We start from the raw sequence: 24,917 nt of genomic DNA, 5'->3' as shown, positions 1-24,917 counted from the left end.
TCTATCTATCTATCTATCTATCCTATATTGCCAAATGTTTTGGGATGTCTGCCTTTACATGCACATGAATGTAATATGGAGTTGATTCAATGAAATTGAATTAATCAGCTATTTCATTTCAAACTGTTCATTTCATCTGTCCAGGTAACGAGTTCAAGAAAGGAATTAAAGATCTGAGCTCCTTTCTGTTGGAGAAATTATTCTCAGATTTGTCAAGACATTATTCTCAGAGTTTTCCCCGAAGCCTCAGCGATCCTGAGCAGCAGATGAGTGGAACAATGCCAGTGAGATTGTGTCTGGATGAAGTGGAGCAGTTAATGCTAAAGTCCCTGCATCAGCTGAACCTTCCTTCTGTATCCAACTCAGCCGTTTACTCATCTTCATCTTCATCTTCTTCACACAGACAGGTTTTCACTCTGTACTGTTAATTTATTGTTGTTGTTGTGTTCAGGAAAATTTTCCTCACTGACTTTTATATTTCCTTCTTTCATGCATTTAAACCACCATTTATTCCTCTTATTACTATTCTTTTCAGTTCATACTTTTATTACATTATTTTTTCTTTTATTTTTATAACCAAACTTATTCACTTATAAGATTTATGAGATGATTAGATTTGAGTTGGAAATAAATAAATGAACACAATTTATTTTTCCACATTTTAATGAATTAATTAATGAAACTAATGTAATTTATCAATGTAACATTTCTATTCTTGTTCTTCCTCTTCTTCTTCTTCTTGTTGTTCTTGGTGTTAGAGGTTCTCTTTAGAACTTCCTGAAAGAGAAATGCAGAAGAAAATTACCTTGGTTTTTTTTTTAAACATGTATACTGTGATGAGAAGATCCTTTTAAATAGGAATCAGTAGGAGTTTTGATTAAAGATCCTCACCGGCTTGTAACCAGCTTCTCTCGCCTTCAGGAGAGCGTCCATTTCATTCACCTACCAACACACACACACAGGAGGAGTGAGGGAATGCAAGAGTGTTTTAATAATTATTAAATAATTATTATTATTATTGTCACACAATTAGTACCAAAGTCTACCATACAATATATTGTGATATTGGTGTGTGCGTGTGTGTGTGTGTGTGCTTTATTCTTACTTTTGTGTCCGGCTGGAATTTGTCCACTGATGCCTCAGATGTAGAAGGTGCCGGAGTTGTCTCTGGGACGTCTTGTGCAGCTGGAACATCTGCTGGAGTTGTCTCTGGGACATCTTGTGCAGCTGGAACTTCTGCTGGGGTTGTCTCTGGGACGTCTTGTGCAGCTGGAACTTCTGCTGGAGTTGTCTCTGGGACGTCTTGTGCAGCTGGAACTTCTGCTGGAGTTGTCTCTGGGACGTCTTGTGCAGCTGGAACATCTGCTGGAGTTGTCTCTGGGACATCTTGTGCAGCTGGAACTTCTGCTGGGGTTGTCTCTGGGACGTCTTGTGCAGCTGGAACTTCTGCTGGAGTTGTCTCTGGGACGTCTTGTGCAGCTGGAACTTCTGCTGGAGTTGTCTCTGGGACGTCTTGTGCAGCTGGAACTTCTGCTGGAGTTGTCTCTGGGACGTCTTGTGCAGCTGGAACTTCTGCTGGAGTTGTCTCTGGGACGTCTTGTGCAGCTGGAACTTCTGCTGGAGTTGTCTCTGGGACGTCTTGTGCAGCTGGAAATTCTGCTGGAGTTGTCTCTGGGACGTCTTGTGCAGCTGGAAATTCTGCTGGAGTTGTCTCTGGGACGTCTTGTGCAGCTGGAACTTCTGCTGGAGTTGTAACTACAGCTGGTGGTGTCTCGAGGACTGGAACACCCTCCTCTGATGGCGAGTTCTCGAGGACTGGGACAGTGTCCACTGGTTGAGCTGTCTCAACAACTGGGACACTGTCCTCTGATGGAAGCTCCTCAACAGCTGGGACACTGTCCATAGACTGAACAGTTTCAACAGCTGGGACTCTGTCCACAGCTGGATGTTGCTCCACAGATGGACTTTCGGTGCTTCTGGTCTGCTGATGAACCAGTGCAGGGATGTTGTGCAGGCGGGCGAGGTAAGCCTGGCGTTCCTCTTTCCTTTGAGCCACGCCGACGTACAAAGGTTTCCCGCACAACAACCTGCCATTCATCTCCTGAATGGCGATCATGGCTTCCTCGGATGACTCGAAGCACACGAAGCCAAACCTCCTGGAGCGGCCGTTTTTCATCATGACCTGTAGGAGGCAGCACCATGAATAAAATAATGAGCACAGATGAAGTTTTTTACACTCTAGAGTCAGGAGAAGTGGATAGAGATTATTGGGAAAGGGATAAAATGGAGGGATTATTAGCTGTAAGTGACCTTTGCACTCTTGATGGTGCCGAACGGAGAGAAGGCCGCGTACAGACGCTCATCATCCACGCTGCAATCTAGGTTCTTTACGTAGAGATTCAGACCCTGGAGCAGAGAAAGAAGAGTTAGTATCTCTTGTGTGTGTGTGTGTATGTGTGTGTGTGTGTGTGTGTGCTTTATTCTTACTTTTGTGTCCGGCTGGACTTTGTCCACTGATGCCTCAGACGTAGAAGGTGCTGGAGTTGTCTCTGGGACGTCTTGTGCAGCTGGAACTTCTGCTGGAGTTGTAACTACAGCTGGTGGTGTCTCGAGGACTGGAACACTCTCCTCTGATGGCGAGTTCTCGAGGACTGGGACAGTGTCCACTGGTTGAGCTGTCTCAACAACTGGGACACTGTCCTCTGATGGAAGCTCCTCAACAGCTGGGACAATGTCCATAGACTGAACGGTTTCAACAGCTGAGACACTGTCCACAGACTGAATGGTTTCAACAGCTGGGACACTGTCCACAGCTGGATGTTGCTCCACAGATGGTACTGGAGCAGTGTCTACAGATGTTGGTGTAGACACTTTAGTGCAGTCGTCACTGGCACATGGCACCTGACTGCTTGATGGATTTTCGGTGCTTCTGGTCTGCTGATGAACCAGTGCAGGGATGTTGTGCAGGCGGGTGAGGTAAGCCTGGCGTTCCTCTTTCCTTTGAGCCACGCCGACGTACAAAGGTTTCCCGCACAACAACCTGCCATTCATCTCCTGAATGGCGATCATGGCTTCCTCGGATGACTCGAAGCACACGAAGCCAAACCCCGTGGAGCGGCCGTTTTTCATCATGACCTGTAGGAGGCAGCACCATGAATAAAATAATGAGCACAGATGAAGTTTTTTACACTCTAGAGTCAGGGGAAGTGGATAGAGATTATTGGGAAAGGGATAAAATGGAGGGATTATTAGCTGTAAATGACCTTTGCACTCTTGATGGTGCCGAACGGAGAGAAGGCCGTGTACAGACGCTCATCATCCACGCTGCAATCTAGGTTCTTTACGTAGAGATTCAGATTCTGGAGCAGAGAAAGAAGAGTTAGTATCTCGTGTGTGTGTGTGTGTCTGTGTGTGTGTGCGTGTGTGTGTGTGTTACGTGTGTTTACCTGCTCAGTCTTCTTCCTGAGCTGAGTCTGTCTCTCTACATTAGCCTGGTCTCTCTCCTTCTCCTTCTTCTCCTTCTTCTCCTTCTTCTCCTTCTTCTCCTTCTTCTCAGCCTCACGCTGCTCAGGAGTCTTGAAGTGTTCAATGGTCCTGTAACACAACAGAGACACTGCTCTTAGACTCTTTATCTAAACCCTGCTGTTAGACATTTCGTCTTCGCAAGAAAAAATTACAACCTGATGCTGACTGAAACACGCTTGCAAGACCAAACACAACAATATAAAGAGTTTAATAAACATCAGATACAGTTAGTTAAAGCACAGTGTTAAAAAAATCCTGACATTTACACTTACACTTGGGTGCCATTCAACAGTTTGCCGTTGAAACGCTCAATGACCAATTCCGCTGCCTCTGCAGTCTCAAACTGAATGTAGCCACAGCCATTGGACCCAGACTCGTTGTTCACAACCTTCAGGAAAAACACGGCAGCATGTCATCACACAGTTTACAATCAGACTCAGCTAAGACACATGCTAATCGTGCTCCACAGATATTCAGCTATTCAGATCCGAACCTTGCACGACAGGATCCTCCCGCAGTATGAGAAGGTGTCGTAAAGGGCCAGGTTGTCGATGGACTTGTCCAGGTTCTTCAGGATGATTTTTCCTACTTCCTGGTTTCTCCAGGTCGTTTCCCACTGAGACCACATCACCTGCATGGGCCTCTCCAGAAGGAGCTCGAAATGAAACATATCGATGGCTCGCTCAGCTGAGAGAAGAAAAATAAGTGAAAGATCATTCATTTCAATAAAAAACTACAGTATACATATTCAGAATTACCCAGAATTATTGGCACCCTTTGTACAGATGTCAGGAACAGCTGGACAGTTGAGGGCGCTGGCAGGTGAACCTTGGAAGCCTGCTTCTTTGTGTGTCTTTTGTGTTACGCCCTTCCCATTGTTCTAATCCTGATTGTGTCACCTGTATCCCATGAGCCCTAATGTCTACCCCTATAAATAGGGATCCTTGTGTTTGTGTCCTTGTCTATGATTGTTACCTGTACCGTGGTTTGTGTCTGGGTTTTGTTTAAGTTCCATGCCTAGTTAAGATCTAGGTTTTGTTCTCGTTTTGGTTATCCATGCCATGTCTTGTGTTATGTTTGTTTCCCTATTTCGTGTCTTAAACGTAATAAAAGCAGTGCTTCACTGAATCCTGCGAATGGGTCTCATTCCACCGCGTGCTGGCGCGTGCGCGCACACCACGGGAGTCTGGGTTCGAGCCCCGCATAGGGCGGGGGTCCCGGACGTTACAACAGATTAGTGAAAAACACTACGAAAAAATGTACTGAAGCTTTAAGTGAAGTATTTCTTCTAAAACACTAAACAACTCTTGTATAAAAAAAATATCTTTGTACTTTTTAGAGGCACAGAACTTGACCACATCCAAGAAATAAAGCAGTAAAATACTAGATCAATTACACATGTTGCCTTAAGTGAGGTATAAACTGATAATAAAGTGTGTAAAGAGTGAAGAAGTAGTGTAGAAAACAGTGTGTCTGGTGTCTGGTCTGCCTTACCGTCGCCTCGATGCCAGAAGTTAACGTAGGCACAGCCGAGTGAGGAGCCGGTATATCTGTCCCTGCAGAGACGGATGGAGTGAATTTGTCCTGCAGGACTGAATCTCCACGCAAGCATCTCCTCTGTCACTGCTGGGTCAAGATCTCTAACATACAGTGCAGCCATTTTGGTTTCACACAAAAAGCTGTTAAAATGCTGCTAAAACTCTGTTAAAATGCTGTTAAAACACTGTGAAATGCTGCTAAAATGCTGCTAAAACACTGCAAAATGCTGTTAAAATGCTGTGAAACACTGGGAAAATGCTGATAAAACTGTTAAACGCTGCTAAACACTGCTAATATCAACAAATTTCGCTACAAAACGCTGTAAAAGGTGTTGCTCTTTCGCTATCTATCGATGGTCTGAGTAAGTGAACGCGTTTCCTAGGTAACTGAACTGTAACATAGCTGTCATAGAACCTAGAATTCTGTTTCTATGGGTCACTGAGTCACTGCATTCTAAACCTGTTTTTTTTTTTTTTCAAACCTGAGGTCAGAGGTCATTAAGCACAAGCTTCCAGTCCAACAATAAAGTGAACTCAGTACAGCTACAAATATTAATAAAAATTAATAGTTTTATTAACATTAATAAAAACTGTATTTCATCTGTACAGCAAACACCACAAGCTGCAGTTCATCTCCCAATACAGTTCCACACAGAGATCCAGATGATCCAGATAATCATGTGTATTGTGTGTATGTGTATTGCATATATGTTTATTGTGTGTTCGTGTATTGTATGTATGTGTATCATGTGTATGTGTATTGTGTGTATGTGTATTGTGTGTATGTGTATTGTGTGCATATGTACTGTGTATCATGTGCATGTGTATTGTATGTATTTGTATCATGTGTGTATGTGTATCATGTGTATGTGTATTGTGTGTATGTGTATTGTGTGTATGTGTATTGTGTGCATATGTACTGTGTATCATGTGTATGTGTATTGTATGTATTTGTATCATGTGTGTATGTGTATCATGTGTATGTGTATCATGTTTGTGTATTGTGTATGTGTATTGTGTGTATGCGTATTGTATGTATGTGTATTGTGTGTATGTGTATGTGTATTGCATATATGTTTATTGTGTGTATGTTTATTGTGTGTATGTGTATGTGTATTGCATATGTGTTTATTGTGTGTATGTTTATTGTGTGTATGTGTATGTGTATTGCATATGTGTTTATTGTGTGTATGTTTATTGTGTGTATGTGTATTGTGTGTATGTGTATTGTGTGTATGTGTATTGTGTGCATATGTACTGTGTATATGTGTATCATGTGTATGTGTATTGTATGTATTTGTATCATGTGTGTGTATTGTGTGTATGTGTATCATGTGTGTGTATTGTGTGTGTATTTTGTTTATGTGTATTGTATTTATGTTTATTGTGTGTTTGTGTATTGTATGCATGTGTATTGTGTGTGTATTGCATGTATGTGTATTGTGTATATGTGTATAGTGTGTATGTGTATTGTGTGTATGTGTATCATGTGTATTGTGTGTATGTGTGTTGTGTGTATGTGTATTGTGTGTGTATGTGTATTGTGTAATGTGTGTGTATTGTGTGTGTGTATATTGTGTATATGTGTATAGTGTGTATGTGTATTGTGTGTGTGTATTGTGTGTATGTGTACCATACGTATGATGTGTGTGTGTATGTGTATCATGTGTATGTGTATGTGTATTGCATATATGTTTATTGTGTGTTCGTGTATTGTATGTATGTGTATCATGTGTATGTGTATTGTGTGTATATGTATTGTGTGTAGGTGTATTGTGTGTATGTGTATTGTGTGTATGTGTATTGTGTGTATGTGTATTGTGTGCATATGTACTGTGTATATGTGTATCATGTGTATGTGTATTGTATGTATTTGTATCATGTGTGTGTATTGTGTGTATGTGTATTGTGTGTTCGTGTATTGTATGTATTTGTATCATGTGTGTGTATTGTGTGTATGTGTATTGTGTGTATGTGTATTGTGTGTATTGTATGTATTTGTATCATGTGTGTGTATTGTGTGTATGTGTATTGTGTGTATGTGTATCATGTGTATGTGTATTGTATGTATTTGTATCATGTATGTGTATTGTGTGTATGTGTGTTGTGTGTATGTGTATTGTGTGTATGTGTATCATGTGTGTATATTGTGTGTATGTGTATTGTGTGTATGCGTATTGTGTGTGTGTATTATGTTTATGTGTGTTGTGTGTATGTGTATTGTATGTATGTGTGTTGTGTGTATGTGTATTGTGTGTATGTGTATCATGTGTGTGTATTGTGTGTATGCGTATTGTGTGTGTGTATTATGTTTATGTGTGTTGTGTGTATGTGTATTGTATGTATGTGTGTTGTGTGTATGTGTATTGTGTGTATGTGTATCATGTGTGTGTATTGTGTGTATGCGTATTGTGTGTGTGTATTATGTTTATGTGTGTTGTGTGTATGTGTATTGTATGTATGTGTGTTGTGTGTATGTGTATTGTGTGTATGTGTATCATGTGTGTGTATTGTGTGTATGTGTATTGTGTGTGTGTATTATGTTTATGTGTGTTGTGTGTATGTGTATTGTATGTATGTGTGTTGTGTGTATGTGTATTGTGTGTATGTGTATCATGTGTGTGTATTGTGTGTATGTGTATTGTGTGTGTATTATGTTTATGTGTGTTGTGTGTATGTGTATTGTGTGTGTGTATTATGTTTATATGTGTTGTGTGTATGTGTATTGTATGTATGTGTGTTGTGTGTATGTGTATTGTGTGTATGTGTATCATGTGTGTTGTGTGTATGTGTATTGTATGTATGTGTGTTGTGTGTATGTGTATTGTGTGTATGTGTATTGTGTGTGTATTATGTTTATGTGTGTTGTGTGTATGTGTATTGTGTGTATGTGTATTGTGTGTGTGTATTATGTTTATGTGTGTTGTGTGTATGTGTATTGTATGTATGTGTGTTGTGTGTATGTGTATTGTGTGTATGTGTATCATGTGTGTGTATTGTGTGTATGTGTATCATGTGTGTGTATTATGTTTATGTGTATTGTATGTATGTGTGTTGTGTGTGTATGTGTTTCAGCCAGTATGACTATTCCGGTGCTTGTTTCCGGATCTATCTATCTATCTATCTATCTATCTATCTATCTATCTATCTATCTATCTATCTATCTATCTATCTATCTAATGCCACACACTGTCTACATTTATCTCTCTATCAATCAATAGATTACTCACACATTCTCTCCATATTTCTATCAATCTACCTGTATCACTTTCTCACTCATTTCATCTCTCTCTCTCTCTCTCTCTCTCTCTCTCTGTCTCTCTACCTACCTATCTACAATTAGCAAAAAATAAAATAAGTGGAATAAAAAAATCTATCTATCTATCTATCTATCTATCTATCTATCTATCTATCTATCTATCTATCTATCTCGAGGTCTTATTGGCTCGTGCCTGATCACATGACTGAACGTTGGCGTCGTTGTGAAACGGAGGCGCTTAAATAGCGCGTGCTCTCCCGTAGCGGCTCTCAGTGTGAAGGCTGCGCACGCGGACGATCCGGTTTAGGGTCACGAGCGGAGTTTACACTGCGGGGCTCCGGTGCGGGGGCTGAAGTTTATTTTATTGTTATTATTTCACACAAAGAAAAAAACCCCACAGATCTAAATGAGACAATGGAGGTGTTCAGGAGAACGCTCGTGCTGTGTTTGACCTGTTCACTCGGACCGGTGAGTTAAAGCTGAGCTTTCTGAGTTTTTCACAAACGCATAATAGTTTCAGTGTAAAAATCTGCTCAAGCACACCTGATTTAGAAAAGTGCACTGAATGAAGTGTGCAGTTATTTTCCAGTGTGCTGTTTAAGTCGTTCACATCGCTGACTGATGAGTACAAATATCACAACTTTTCCATTCATACAAATGCTTTTGCTTTTCTGAGTCTGATGTTGCTGGTTGCATGGCACGTATAACATGTAAACAAATATAACAACAACAACAACAATAATAATATAGTTTGAAATGAAATAATGAGCTTGCCTTATTGCCTTATTGATCCCTGTTCCACATAATAATAATAAATCACAATAACTAATAACTATTATAAAATAACGGAGTGTTAATTAAAATTATAAGCTAAATGTCTTATATATTTTTTGTTCATCTTCAGAAAGAGCTTAATCAGGATCCAGGTGAATCCATAGTCTATCCCAGGAATGCTGTGTGTGAGACAGGAAGACACCCCGGATAGGAAGGCAGTCTATCACAGGGCACCACACACACACACACACACACACACACACATTCACACTCATTACACTCTTTTTAAATAATGACATTTTTGTGAGACAGGAGAAAAACCCAGAGAGGATTCCTCTCCACAGACATGTGGAGACCATGTTTAACTCCTCAGCTCAGGATGAAACCCTGGAGCTTTGACGTGTAAATGTTATCAATAAATTTATGCTCTTGAATACTACAAGATTGCATTCTACATCCATGTAAGAAGTGTCTTCTCCTCACCTTGTAGGAGACTAAAGTTCAGGTTTTATTTCTAAGCACAGGATGTGTTAATCAGTCCGTTTATTATCATAGAGATTATGATTAGAGGGAGATTGTTTTAGCTGGTCTTTCACCCGTTTTCTCCTGGTCACAGTTGCTGTAATGGATCCACCGGCTAAATCTTGTTCCTTTCACAGCTACTTGATTATAACAACTGATATAACGACAAGCTGAAATGCTAGAATGAGGTCTAACCGTTTAGCCTTCACTCCGGTGTTCGTCTGCATCCAGCTGGTCTTACGTAAACACTCGAAGTGGGAATTTTTCTATATTCTGTCTACTGGATAAACTTCTTGTGTAGAAACAAGAAAGTGTTTAGTTAAAGACATTTATACATGTCTGGGTACGAATGATCTCTGTAGGTTTTCTGTTCTCGTTAGTTTTGCTGTAGGATGTGTTAACTCTGCTTTATCTGCTCAGGAAGATTCATGACGGTCGTAGATGAGGTGTTTGAACGACAGATCTATCGCAAATAGGTGTCATGAATACGCTAGATTTTTTGGATTTCTATTCATTTCTCATTTCTGAATCTAGAGCAACGTTCTCAAAGCTTTAGCACATAGAGAACCCCTTATTTGTATAAAGAAAAACAAACATAAAAAAAGAAAGAATTAATTAAAAAATCAATTCATAAAGATTCTTCGTGTGCAGATTTACTTTATGAACATATTCATTTTATGAATATATTCCAATTATACTATTAGTAGGATTGTTTCTAAAATGTTTACTCAAGTTTTAGGGCTTTTATTGAAGCAATAGATTTTTTTTACTCTTTATGATTTTAGATTTTTAGTAAAGATTTAAGTTCACATTATTTACTTCAAGGTTTCAGTTGAAACCATTTAATCCAAGTGACGAGTCAAGAGCGCTGCAAACTTTAGAGACTTTTAGGGATAAATAGAATAACTTTATTAACAGTATGTGATTTCTACCACTATGATAAAATGAAATAAAATAAATATCTAAATAAATAATCAGTAAGGACGCCCTGGCTAAGGAACACACTTCATGAGAGCTTTTTGTTCCTGAGTTTTCTGCTTGGAGAACACAAACCAGTGTTAAAATATGCATTGTAATCTTTATTGTAGTAGCTTTTTTTTTCAGATTTGACCTTAAATAGTATTTATTTTATATACTGTAGGTTAATTGCCCTTTAGGCTTATAGCTGTAGTAAGTAAATATATTGACTCCACTCAGAGCAGCATGGCCATCGAGCTGTGCTTTACTTTCTTAGACTTTCCTGCGTCACCGGTTTACGTCATGATTTCCTCTGCGTATCTGATTATCGATGTCATTTCATGAGTATTGTGTTGCTGTAGAGGGGTCTCTTCATTTCCAATCGCATCCACGATACTTAGTGAGCGTTTGATCTTCTTTAGAGGAATGTTTCATTCAGAATAACGATGCCTTAGGTTTCTATGCGAGATGAAACACCATGGCAACCGCTTTCATTACCGGCTGCTTACGTGCCGATACGACAGCAATGTCCTTGATTTAAAATGTTCCTTTTCATTGAATAGATGGCACATTTTATTGATGATACAATAAAGCATGCATCGAATCAGCTGTCCACATCTGTACGCACTGCTGCCAATGTTCGACCCGGTCCGATGGAACCAAAATATTCCCAAATCCTTACCGAAGGCGTTGACACAAGGAGAGAAGCTGTATGTAACCGAGACTAGATGAAGTAAGCCTGTGAGTGAGTGAGTCATCACTGGGCTCTACGTAGTCCAGCTGTGTAGCTCGTATCAAAGGTTCGGACTCGGAGGAGTAGACGTGATTCTCCTTTGAGGCTAACATTAGCAGAGAAAAAGATTTATGTCAATATGGACAGCGCTGATAAATCTCATCAACCTTGGGCGTGTCGTGAGGAATCCAATGAGAGAACATGACGAGATAATCAGATTAAACACGATACGTGCGGTCATGTGGCTTCTACACTGGACAGTACATTTTGTTATGCTTGTGTGAGTGTTATAAAATGATGACTAAGGATTGAAGTGAAAATAAAACAGGAAAATGAGCATTATCACCCGGTTTAAGGAGAGCAGGTGAGAGTTTAATAATAATGGTACCAGCTGTAGTCGTGTGCTGCTTGTTGGCAGTGGCAAGTGTGTAAACCTCAGCTGGACGATGGAGATTTAGGAGATTCTGCAGCAATGTACCGTAAACAAAGCCTAACACAGTGTGTTTACTACAGTATATAATCACATTACGCATGATGTCCACGTGTCTGACATTTTCATTGTTCTGCTCTCCACTTTTTAATTATCATCAGCATTAACAATAACATTCTGATCAGTGAGAGGTGAAGTGAATAAGACTGATGATCTCCTCATCATGGCACCTGTTAGTGGGTGGGATATATTAGGCAGCAAGTGAACATTTTGTCCTCAAAGTTGATGTGTTAGAAGCAGGAAAAATGGACGTAAGGATTTGAGTTTGACGAAGGGCCATATTGTGATGGCTAGACCACTGGATCAGAGCATCTCCAAAACTGCAGCTCTTGTGGAGGTGTTCCCGGTCTGCAGTGGTCAGTATCTATCAAAAGTGGTCCAAAGAAGGAACAATGGTGAACCGGAGACAGGGTCATGGGCGGCCAAGGCTCATTGATGGACGTGGGGAGAGAAGGCTGGACCGTGTGATCCGATCCAACAGACGAGCTACTGTTGCTCAAACTGCTGAAGACGTTAATGCTGGTTCTGATAGAAAGGTGTCAGAATACACAGTGCAGGACGGGTCAGGGCTGTTTTGGCAGCAAAAGGAGAACCAACACAATATTAAGCAGGTGGTCATAATGTTATGCCTGATCAGTGTATGTTAGAGTGTTAGATTTGAGGCCTGTTAATCTTTTAAGGTCAAAATTGCTAGCTTTTTTTTTTTTTTTTTTTTTTTTTACCATATTCAGCAGCATTCTTAATGACTCTTTACTTGTTTAATCTTTGCTAACTCGAATGATCGATAGATTTATTACACATTAACGAACGGAAATGAAGATGTTTAAAAAACTAAAAGCAAGCATTGAAGGATGGCTGGGGTTTTAGAAGTGTGAGTTAATTCTAGAGAGTTGCCTAAAAACACTTCTGTGGATCAGACCAGTTTACTGTGTTGTTTATCTCCCTGTTACTGGTGAGAAACTGGTGTATTTTTGAGCGATAACCCATCCTAGCAAGCGCCGATGTTAAAATACAGAGCTCTTACACAAAATACACAAAGATGGGCAGGTCTGGTAATATTATATCATTGGAATAAACGTCACTGGATATCATAGAAGTGTGAAATCATTCAGAGACAATAATATCGTTATATCGAGTCCCGGGAGTAATGAATGTGAACGAGGTGGGTTATTTACTCTGTTATGGTTTTCCCATAATGCTTTGGGAAGAGAAGAGGAAGAATAATAGACAGACTAACCACAAATGCACAAATTATACAAAAGGGAAAGAGAGAACGAAAGAGAGACAGAGTAAGAGAGAGAGCAAGAGAGAGAGAAAGAGAAGAGAGACAGCGAGAAAGCGCGAGAGAGAGAGAAAGAGGGGGGGGTTACTGCTTTTGAAAGGGTTACAGTATCGGAGGAAACAGCATGAAGACACACTTATGATAAATTTAAATGAGGAATGCAGCTGTCTGTGTATAAAGGTGTGTGTGTGTGTTGATAGCTTTTAGCATAAACGACTCATTTTTCTCATTGCTATTCATTAAAGAGAACTTTCTAGAAGCACTCCTAGCCCTTCAGCATTCAGCAGGGAATTAATGCTGTACGTCGTCCAAAATGATGTCATCAGTAACCTTTTCTGTGAATGTCAATGAAAATGCGAATCGCTGAAATGCGTACAGAATACCGCAACCTTCGTCTTATCTGTTTGCCCAGATGTTATCGGTGGAGATGTGCGACATCAGGATAGACCTGGAGATGGAGAGAGATGAGTGCTTGGCCAAGCTGCAAAATGTCACATCAGGTTGGTTATCTCTTTCGCATTATAATAGCGCTCGTGTTTGGGTGATATGTAACACACAATATTTAATATAGTTAAATAAATATTTGATTATTCCCGTCTTTGCTCTGTGTGTGTGGAGTTTGTATGTTTCCTCCGGGTTCTCCTGGTTTCCATCTATCCACTGAGATTGTCCAGAAGGGTCAGTCTTAATGCAGTTCCTCCCCAACTCCTTAAATACACTGTATTGCCAAAACTTTTGGGACACCCCTCCAAATCAGTGAGTTCAGGTGTTGTTTTTCAGGGGTTGGGCTCGGCCCCTTAGTTCCAGTGAAAGGAACTCTTAATGCTTCAGCTTCATACCAAGACATTTTGGACAATTTCATGCTCTTTGTGGGAACAGTTTGGGGATGACCCCTTCCTGTTCCAACATGACTGCACATCAGTGACCAAAGCAAGGTCCATAAAGACATGGATGAGTGAGTTTGGTGTGGAGGAACTTGACTGGCCTGCACAGAGTCCTGACCTCAACCCCACAGAACACCTTTGGGATGAATTAGAGTGGAGACTGTGAGCCAGACCTTCTCATCCAACATCAGTACCTGACCTCACAAATACGCTTCTAGAGGAATGGTCAAGAATTCCCATAAACACACTCCTAAACCTTGTGGAAAGCCTTCCCAGAAGAGTTTAACCTTTTATAGCTGCAAAGGGCGGGACAACTCCATATTACATTCATGTGCGTGTAAAAGAAGACGTCCCAAAACCTTTGGCAATATAGTGTATCTCCCATCCTTTGACACAACCCCAAATATTACCGCATCACATCCCGTTCTCTTATGCATGCTTGGTGTCAGTAATTGTGAAGTAGACGTGAGGATAGGAAGCAGCGGTGAATTATACGCACATCTGGGTTTGTTGACTATTTAATAGAAGATGTCCTGTCGGTCTCTCAGCTGCAGCTAATCAGAATGAAGTGGAGTCCATTCTCTCAGCCAGACGTAACTAATCTACTGATTACATTTTTAATAGCTGAAGCAATGACAAGTGGAGACAGTCTAAAGTTTAGCGTTGATTAAGTGGAACGCTAACTTTAATATAAAAAAGGCCAGAATTCCCGCAGGGTAACGTAGGAGAAATCGTTCTGGCGCCCTGTCAGGTAGAGAGGGTATGTGAGTAAGCTCTGAAATAATTGCTTTGGGTTTGGTGTGAGCTGTGTATACTGTTTCTTAAATGATGAGTGGAGTGAAAATAAGGAAGAGAACACAGTGGGACATCACATTACAGGAATATAAACAGGGACGGAGCGAGGGTGAGAGGGAGAGGAGATACTGTTACCTGAACAAAGTTAAGTACTTTCCAAGAACTGCATGTTCTGAGGTGTTTTATTTCACTTATGCTTCATGTCACTCAAAAGGCCATACTTTTGAGTGTGTAGCAAAAGAGTATGCGAGTACTGGGACATACTGAAATATGTCATGTCACTGAAGAGAACGCTGCTGCATTTCAGCTTTTTATAGTTCCTTGATTTCTTTATTTTTTCGCATATTATTTACAACTGAGCTTCCTGGTGGTCCAACGGCAGGATCCCATGCTTTCATTGCTGCAGCCCGGGTTGGGTTCCTGGGCAGGGTGCTCACCCAGCCACTGAAGAGTTAACTCTTAGTGCCGTTCCCAAGCCCAGATAAAATGGGAGAGTTGCGTCAGGAAGAGCATCCAGCGTAAAACCTGTGCTAAATCGAAACATGTGGACCAAATGATCCACTGTGGTGACCCCAGGAAGCAGGAAACAGCTGAGAGAAGAAGAAGAAATCTGGCACAACTGTGGGTAATATTAGCTGTCCACAAATCCACACTTTATAAATGTCCTGGAAATTCGTACCTCAGGGACACTCGTTTCAATATCCTGCGATTAAGGACTCATTTATTCTAATCTCTAACAGTACGGATAATACTAAATTGGGACGCAGGGTTTGTCAACAATTACAGTTACACCATAATTTTATCCGTTTTTAGTGACATTTAATGTTGCGGAACAACCACAAGACAAATCCTCACGTATGGTACAGCACTTATAAGCATTCACTTCATTCACCAGTCTGTTTTTTGTCAGTCTTTCTGGAGGTAAAAAATATATATATATATTTTTTTTACTTACTGATACTGGAATAAATGTTAAACAAATATATCCCAAGAGAAAACAGTACCATAAAACAACATTTCTTTCTTAAATGTATTCCTAAATTATTACCACTGTTATTAATGTATTATTTGAATGATTATTACTACATTTCATTATTTATTTTTGGATTATTTGGAATGCAAACATACCATGTAAATGCGCGCATTAATATAAACATAAATATAAATTAAATAGATGTTGTAGAAAAGCTTCTGACCAATCAGAATCGAGAATGTGCAGTTGTTGTGGATCAAATTTTCTGGGCTGATCTTTTTGTATTTATATTTTTACTTTCTATATTTTCTATTTCCTCTTTCCTATCTGTACAGTTAAATTTAATTTTTATTGTTATTCTTTTATTTTTCTGTTTGATTCTATTTTTAGGAAAACGAACAGTTGAATCTGAAGGGTTTTTGAGTTTATATGTTTATAATGAAATTTTATTTTATTTTTGTAATTAATTTTTTTTTTACCATTTTTTTCCTCAGGCTGCAGCGGTGAGTGGGATTTTGCGTGTTGGCCGTCGGCGTCTGTTGGACAACTGGTCACCATCCCCTGCCCCAAATACTTTACTCATGTCAGTGACCGGGAAGGTAACTTCTTTACTGTAATAGATAAAATGCTTAAAAAACAACGGTTTACGTCATTGCTGAATTTAGTGAAAGCTGTAGCGATTTTGTGAGCAAATATTTCCTCATAATTTTACATTCAGACTTCGAAAAGAATTCGTAATTGGTTGTGCAGATTTTATTAACCAAAAAAAAGTGGAAAGGTCAAGGAGAGAAGAGCACACGGTTTGAATGAATTGAAACTGAATTGAATTAAAAGCCTTGAAATCCTCACTGAGATTCTTTCTGTTTTCGTCCGAAGAAATTTGCATCGTCATTCCCGAGTAGCGAATATTTGTGAAGCTTGTAGTGTTCACAGACCTATATGGCACTATTCTTTCACGCTGAATTCATTTATACCGGTGTGATCTTACTGAGAAGTATACCTTTTCATTTCCAACACCGAATCTAAGAAAACATTTGTATAAAACATTTCAAAAATCTCACAGGGTCGTGGGTAAGCGTGTGATTTGGCCCGCACCTTTTATTCCTTTACACGAATACTTCACTTTCAGCCAGTTATTTGGGACCTGTTATTTGTTGTGAAAAAGAACGAGAGATGGTCGTTTTCTTCTTCATGTGATCTTCAGGAAATTTGAATTTCCTGCTAAACATCAGCCTTGTGTGGAAGGTAAATGAACAGACTTGAAAGAAGGAACTAAACTAGACATTTTTTATGAGCTGTCCTGGATAATTTATGGAAAAACCTGATCATGAGACGACTATGTGCTGTAGATTTAGACCAGTGTTTAATGCTTTATTTGAAATATCTTTTATCTTTCTATACATACAGTGGAACCTCGGCATACGAATGGCCTCCTTTTCACCTTAGGAATTGAAATTTTGAAGGAAATTTGCATCAACATACGAAGCATTTTCGGTATACAAACAAAACTAAACAAACTGAAACCCATGTCTGGGAGCCGTTCAGAACTTGTTAGCTTCAGTGGAAAGCCTAATAGAATCCTGTGCTTGTTTAATAGAAGAATCCTGTGCTTGTGATTTCACCAGTTCAATAAAAAAAAACCTCTGGAAGCCAACCAAAACAGGTTTACAAATTTTTTTCAGTCAGTGAAAGCTGTTTGGAAAGAGTCAACCCGCAATACCAACGTCGCCTTCGACTTCGGCTCAAAAGCTAGGTGAATTTTCGGACTTTTTTCATTGACAGATTGGTGGTGTGGGTGGTCTGTTCTACATTTAGCCCAAGTTTGGTGGCACGACTTCCTGTGAGGACCCTTGACATGGAATGCTTGGCTTGGGTCAGTTCTTTGTAAGCAGCCATTTACGTACACTTCGTATCGGTTATATTTTTGGGCGGCTGGAACGGATTATCTGCATTTACATTATTTCTTATGGGAAAATTTGTTTCGCAATACAAACGTTCGCCTTAAGAACTCAACCTACAGAACGAATTAAACCCGTATGCCGAGGTTCCACTGTATTTGTTATCAGTGGAACACAAATTACACTACAGATTCATTGAATCATCCATCCATCTCTGCAGTGGATCTGTGGAGCAGCAAGAAAGATGATATTGCTGAGATGCTGATTCTCATCTAGAAATTGCTTTATATGTCAGTGTCCAGTGGCTTGAATGCATACGTTCGATGAAATTCTGTTCAGTATTCACATGTACTCTGCTGCACTCATGTCATTCCCAAGAAAGCATCGTTACGTGGTACTGGTTAATAAATTGTACACACGAGTCTAACCTCAGACCTCCCAGTGGAAAGGTCGTTTTTCCAAAGCGGTGAGATTTATGACACCACGCAGTTGCAGCTGCTTACTTTAAATTCACCTCGAGTACTTCTGCTTTTGGTAAGTAAGATGTCTTCCCCAGCAGGAATCTGCACAGATGCTCGGTTGTTTATGTGTAGAGATAGTGTAGAGGTAGAGAATAAGCACGCCAACGACTAGACATTTGGAGGAGCTTAAAATATTTCAGATTTTGGGCCGAGTCGTGTCACGTGATGTCATCACAACACACGTTCAGCCAAAGCGCTCTTCCGTTCAAGTGTGTGTGGAACATGAGTACAGCTCTGCTACAAAGTCATTACATATGTGTTTTCTTCATTGGTAGGGGTTTAATAGAAGAATCCTGTGCTTGTGATTTCACCAATTCAATAAAAAAAAACCTCTGGAAGTTTGCAAATACACACTCGCGCGCACACACACACACACACACACACACACACACACAAAAATTGAATTTAAAAATGAATTTAAATGAACCAGCAAAAATCTATTTGAATATGCATTTGAATTGAAGAGTAACACTGTAGATTTGCAAGTAGAGTCTGTGTGTGTGGTTAGTGAACGTGTTGCAGTTATGAAACAATGTTCTTCAAAAATTTCTTATATAAAAGAAACAATTCTCAATGTAGGTTCTGCCGCCCAGACATCCACTCTATGCACTCGTCTGTTTCAGAATTTATATGTATATATATATATATATATATATATATATATATATATGTATAATATGAAAATGATGTGCTTTTACTTCAGTGTAGACCTGACTTGCTTTATGACTTTAGTCTAATAAATCTTACACAAACAACAGATGGCTACTCGGGGTCAGTGTGGAAGTCCTGGCTTTAAAGACACAATCCACTCCAATCCAACCAGAGATGAGTTAAATTCTGAAACAGACGAGTGCATAGAGTGGATGTCTGGGCGGCAGAGAATACATCGAAAATTGTTTCTTTTATATAAGAAGTCTTTGAAGAACATTGTTTCATAACTGCAACACGTTCACTAACCACACACACAGACTCTACTTGCAAATCTACAGTGTTACTCGTCAATTCAAATGCATATTCAAATAGATTTTTGCTGGTTCATTTAAATTCATTTTTAAATTCAAATTTTGTGTGTGTGTGTGTGTGTGTGTTTGTGTGTGTGTGTGTGTGTGTGTGTGTGTGTGTGCGCGCGTGTGTATTTGCAAACTTCCAGAGGTTTTTTTTTATTGAATTGGTGAAATCACAAGCACAGGATTCTTCTATTAAACCCCTACCAATGAAGAAAACACATATGTATTTTCTATGGGATTAAGGTCTGGAGACTGGCTAGGCCACTACAGGACCTTAATGTGCTTCTTTTTGAACCACTTCTTTGTTGCCTTGGCCGTGTGTTTTGGGTCATTGTCAGGCTGGAATATCCATCTACGTTTTCCCATTTTCAATGCCCTGGCTGAGGGAAGGAGGTTCTCACTCAAGATTTGATGGTACATGGCTCCGTCCATCGTCCCTTTGATGCGGTGCGGTTGTCCTGTCCCCTTAGCAGAAGAACACTCCCAAAGCATAATGTTTCCACCTCCATGTTTGACAGTGGGGATGGTCTTCTTGGAGTCATAGGCAGCATTCCTCCTCCTCCAAACACGGCGAGTTGAGTTGATGCCAAAGAGCTGGATTTTGGTCTCATTTGACCACAACACTTTCACCCAGTTCTCCTCTGAATCATTCAGATGTTCACTGGCAAACTTCAGATGAGCCTGTACATGTGCTTTCTTTAGCAGGGGGGCCTTGCGGGTGCTACTGGATTTCAGTCTTTCACGGCGTAGTGTGTTACCAATTGTCTTCTTGGTGACTATGGTCCCAGCTGCCTTGAGATCACTGACAAAATCCTCCAGTGTAATTCTGGGCTGATTCCTCGCCGTTCTCATGATCATGGCTTGGATGCAGCTGCTCGGCCATGGAAACCCATTCCATGAAGCTCTCTGCGCACTGTTCTTGAGCTAATCTGAAGGCCACATGAAGTTTGGAGGTCTGTAGCGATTGACTCTGCAGAAAGTTGGCGACCTCTTCGCACTATGCGCCTCAGCATCCGCTGACCCCGCTCCGTCAGTTTACGTGACCTACCACTTCGTGGCTGAGTTGCTGTCGTTCCCAAACACTTCCACGTTCTTATAATACAGCTGACAGTTGACTGTGGAATATTTAGGAGCGAGGAAATTTCACGACTGGATTTGTTGCACAGGTGGCATCCTATCACAGTTCCACGCTGGAATTCACTGAGCTCCTGAGAGCGACCCATTCTTTCACAAATGTTTGTAAAAACAGTCTGCATGCCTAGGTGCTTGATTTTATACACCTGTGGCCATGGAAGTGATTGGAACACCTGATTCTGATTATTTGGATGGGTGAGCGAATACTTTTGGCAATATAGTGTATATATATATATTAAATAACTTTCATGTGAAGTGCCACAAATAACAAATCATGAATTGTTTACTCCTCTTTTTATTCACAATAAACACTGAAGTGTTTCTTCATTTGTTAAATATTTAGTATAGAACCATGTACTGTATAATACGCACCTTTTTATCCATTTATAGTTTCCTGCAGAAATAAACCATCCTTTGTCTTAAAAATGTCGGAAAAAGTTAGACTTGTTACAAAAACACTACAGAAACATCTCCATAGAGAAAACTTTGTTACTATGGAAACAAGTTTCTGTGTAACTTGTAAGTATGGCAACATGTCCCTTTGTAAGTTGTTGCTATAGAAACACATCCTTTTGTAATTTGTTACTATGGCTACATGGATATTTGTAAGTTGTTACTATGGAAACACATCCCAGTGTAAGTTGTTGCTATGGAAACAAATCCCTGTGTTACTAAGCTGTTACTATGGAAACAAATCCCTGTGTAAGTTGCTACTATGGAAACACTTTCCTGTGCAAGTTGTTACCATGGAGACACGTCCTCTTTGTAAGTTGTTACCATGGGAACAAATCCCTGTGTAAGTTGTTACAATGGAAACACTTTCCTGTGTAGGTTGTTACTATGGAAATACTTTCCTGTGTAAATTGTGTAAAGCGCATTATTATATAAATCTGTGCTTTCTTTTCATTATTAGCGTGACTGTCTTGTAAACTTTTTTTGGCTCCCTGTCCACGTCTAGCTTTAACCTTTTCCTACAAACCCAGTCCAGAGATACTTCATGTCAATCAGGTCACGGCTCCTTCTCGATGAAAGGGACGAGCTTCGCCTGTAAACCAGGCCTCTGAGAGAGTTCTTTTCAAAGCTCATTCCAAACAGGGTTTGAGGGATTTAGATGCTTCAGGGCGAAAGTGGCAAGGATTTATTGTCCTGATGTCGAAAGCCTCTGGAGATACTAGCCAGATGTGATGGGAGAGAAGCTTGTTGCAGACGTGGGGGTGGGATGAGCTGACAATACAATCAGCCCCCCTTCAGGGTAACTATAGAAAAAGCAGATGAAGAATCAATGGAATGTCGTGCTGCACTCTACCGAGGATGAAGCCCTATATATTATTGAACGATTGACGTTCTTTGAGTCGTCAACAAAAAAAGGAACAAAGCGAATCGGTGCAGGAAAATTTACAACAAACAGACTGAGAGATTAATATTTGGCTTTACTTTGCTTTTGACCTTTCAGGAATGTCTTTCTGAAAATCCGGTCTTATTGGCAGCGCACAAAACATTAAAAGTCATAATACTTTTTTGACATGGAAGCTTTTATGAATTTACAACACCTGCTGATAAGAAACTCAGGTAGGAGCATAAAGTGCACACGGAAATATTTCTGTATCTGGCTTCATGTTGATTCTGATGATAAATAGCTGTGAGGTGCTTTCTAACCATCATGCCCCATCATGCCTTTCTCTAACCAGGTCCATTATGCGTTTTTTCTAACTTCCTAATTGTCTAATTATGTTAAACTTACCCTATAAAATGATAGCCCAAGCCAAAAGAGCACAAATCTAAAAAAAATCTGAGTAAATTTAGCAAGCCTTGATCATCCATGAGCATTCCTTAGCCCAAGCCTACCATTTTGTATCTCAAATAAAGTACATGCTAGTGCTAGTTAGCTAGCTATAACAGGTGAGAATTGACAAAACATGACCTAATTAAGAGAAAACAAGATGAAAAAAGAGCTACTGAAACTGCTATCTATGTGTAGGTGTTAGTTTAGCACGTTCTAATAAAGAAAAAGTCTTTGAAAGAGTTAACCTGAGCTGTTTTAGTGATCAGTGCAGTGACTTCACCCTTCTTGCTAGCTCTCGGCTTTTGGTTTAGTTCAGAAGCCAGATTAAAAGAACTGAGATAACTCTGAGCTTTGATGAAACACAGCACTAATATTTTCTTTTGTGTGAGAATGTCATGAAAATGTTGTGGTTCAGCTGACCTTAGCTAGCATGCTATTTTGGTTTGTCAGCAAGCTAGTTTAAGTTGTCAACAAGCTAGTTTTGTTTGTTAGCAAGCTACTTAAGGTTGTTAGCAAGCTAGTTTGGTGTTCATTTTTGTGTTTATCTGATCAGCTTTATTTGAGTTCAGTCTGCAAAAGCTAAATTTCCCCTCGCAGTGTTGAATTAATACCTTTTCTGTTGAATTTATTGTTCCGTGCGCGACACCTTCGATGTTGAATCGCCTTTAACGGTGTTCACTCACCGCAATCCGAAGGCAAATAAAGTCGAATCAGCGCAGTGCAACAAAGTGAACTGGAAAACAAGTGTTACGAAACGTTGAGCCACTTAGATCCAGGAACATGTCATAAATTCAGAGAGGCCGAGCCCTCGCGTGTCCTGACACATCTGAACTTTTTACCCAGAAGCTTTACAGTAGACAGTCATTTATTTTATGAACAAAGTGCTTTCTTTGGTCATAACTTAGCTTTGTGAAAACAGAGAGCGTTCTCACACCACTGCCACGTTAGCAAGAAGGAACCGTCAGAGCAGATCAGTAAAGATGACTGTTTTGGGGATTGACCTGTCACTGTGATAAATACCTAGTTTTATTTTGTTTTGGTGGAAAGAAACTATTTCTGCCTGTCGTTTAAACATGTCCATTTATTCCATTCTTGTATTTATTTGTTTAGCTTTTCTTTTATTACATGGAATCAGGGGAATTTGTGTCTTCGCACTTTATAGTTAAACCACTTGTATTAGCACTTTGATGGAATTACTCATCAGGAATTACACTTAAAAAGTAAAAGTGCTACAAAAACACTCTATAGCACAATGGCATGAAATATACACCAGTCAGACATAACATCATGACCACCTGCCTAATATTGTGTTGGTCCCCCTTTTGCTGCCAAAACAGCCCTGGCCCGTCATTGTGTATTCTGACACCTTTCTATCAGAACCAGCATTAACTTCTTTAGCAATTTGAGGAACAGTAGCTCATCTGTTGGATCGGATAAATGAGCCTTGACCACCCATGACCCTGTCACCAATGCTCCTTCCTTGGACCACTTTTGATAGATACTGACCACTGCAGTCTGGGAACACCCCTAAAGAGCTGCAGTTTAGGAGATGCTCTGATGACTCAAATAATCACTCTGTACAGCTGTGGTGACCTGAAAAGCATATCAGGACACAAGATTTGTCACATTTGGACATATCCTGGTCTATAGCAGCATTAGCGTTCCAATGCTGTCCGTGAAGAACGAGAATCTGAAGCAACATCTGACATGGGATCAGTGTAACTAAACAGTTAGTATAGTTGAGCAGATTTCTGTTCATGGTGACAAAAGTGTGGCCTAATAAAACTGCATGTCAGGGTTGACTATGAGTTCTGAGTTCTAATGTGAGCTTCCAGATATTTGTTCATCCCGTAGATTCCCATTTGGTCATAACTTTCAGGCAAATCCTAAACACTCAGATCTTCCGAGAAACACTTTCAGGACTTCACAGTGCGTGTGAAGAGATTGATGACTCCGCTTACGATATCTTCTTGGAATTTTTTGCACTTGTGAGATTGTAGAACCTTTAATTTTCTCTGCCTGTACTATCGCATGCACCATCCTGTGTTTAGCTAAAGCACTCACTACAACAACACAACACGCCCAATCTCTTACTCCTGCACTTCAGACTGACGAAATCATGCCAACAACATGACCCGTAATGGCAGCAGATACTTTGTCTAGCTCGTCTGTCCAGTCTGAGATTTTCATGAGAACTAGGTCATGTGCAACAGTATACACAAACATGTTTGGATTGTAGTTTACATTCCAGTAAGACTGTGTGATAAGATCATATAATATTGATGCAATAACTGGTATCTGAGTTAGCTTCAGGTGTTTAAGCTTTTAAAAATGTTGTTATTTATTTGCTAGTCTGGACAAGTTGTTTCATTTCTGCCCTTTTTTTCCCCAAAGTATTTTCTTCTAGTATGACTTGACATCATTTTGTATAACATTAATATCACATGCTATCACTTTACTCCATCCGTTGAGGTAAGATGAAATGAATTCCGAACTATTTCAAATTCCAAAGAGATATCTCCATGATCCGAATGCTTTTAGAGCCTGTAAGACGTCTCATGCTATTTAAACGCGAGTTGAAATTCTGGACAACATGATACCCTCATCAATTACATCCATTCCTCAGGGAGAGCGATTCAGCTGCTCCACTGAGGAATTCCAGTGATATCTCCGACATCAGACTTTTCCAGGAACTTACAGAACGTTCCCTAAAGAGCTATTGACCAGTTTTCTTTTTCTTGAGGAAAATGAGCTGCCTCGAACAGATGACCATGAATCATTTATACGGTGGCTTTAATATTCATGCAGCTTTAGTTGACAGGTGATGATTTGCTTTAAATAT

The 24,917-nt window shown here is 39.9% G+C and overlaps 2 protein-coding genes across 3 annotated transcripts in view; one reads left to right on the top strand and one right to left on the bottom strand.

Annotated features, from left to right (window-relative positions):
* Positions 1-246: 246 nt before the first annotated feature.
* LOC131341985 (polyadenylate-binding protein 1A-like) lies at positions 247-5,477 on the bottom strand. Its single transcript, XM_058372691.1, has 10 exons — positions 5,020-5,477; positions 4,019-4,212; positions 3,798-3,913; positions 3,264-3,594; positions 2,488-3,135; positions 2,311-2,406; positions 1,106-2,182; positions 892-942; positions 706-777; positions 247-393 (listed from the first exon to the last, which is right to left on the bottom strand). The coding sequence occupies exons 1-10, from the start codon at positions 5,183-5,185 to the stop codon at positions 247-249; spliced, it is 2,898 nt and encodes a 965-aa protein (XP_058228674.1). The 5' UTR covers positions 5,186-5,477.
* A 3,106-nt stretch (positions 5,478-8,583) lies between these two features.
* The window catches only part of vipr1a (vasoactive intestinal peptide receptor 1a), a 37,198-nt gene continuing 20,864 nt past the window's right edge, over positions 8,584-24,917 (top strand). The window contains exons 1-4 of one of the 2 annotated variants that reach the window (XM_058418832.1): positions 8,651-8,790; positions 9,227-9,248; positions 13,493-13,580; positions 16,227-16,331. In XM_058418832.1, coding sequence (XP_058274815.1) covers positions 13,493-13,580; positions 16,227-16,331 — 193 coding nt within the window. In that variant the 5' untranslated portion in view covers positions 8,651-8,790; positions 9,227-9,248. Of the gene's footprint in view, positions 8,791-9,226; positions 9,249-13,492; positions 13,581-16,226; positions 16,332-24,917 lie in introns of both variants that reach the window. The other variant, XM_058418830.1, reaches the window with a different exon arrangement.

This window comes from Hemibagrus wyckioides, linkage group LG20 (genome assembly GCF_019097595.1).
Source record: "Hemibagrus wyckioides isolate EC202008001 linkage group LG20, SWU_Hwy_1.0, whole genome shotgun sequence".
NCBI lineage: Eukaryota > Metazoa > Chordata > Actinopteri > Siluriformes > Bagridae > Hemibagrus > Hemibagrus wyckioides.
Note: the sequence above shows the minus strand (reverse complement) of the source record. Positions and strands in the feature narration are given on the sequence as shown.

Coding starts and splice junctions, on each gene's coding strand:
- LOC131341985 (XM_058372691.1), bottom strand. CDS start 5,185: ATGGCTGCACTGTATGTTAGAGATCTTGACCCAGCAGTGACAGAGGAG. Junction 3,136..3,263: donor GCACCATCAAGAGTGCAAAG/GTCATTTACAGC, acceptor TGCCTCCTACAG/GTCATGATGAAAAACGGCCG. Junction 778..891: donor GAGAAGCTGGTTACAAGCCG/GTGAGGATCTTT, acceptor TTTCTCTTTCAG/GAAGTTCTAAAGAGAACCTC.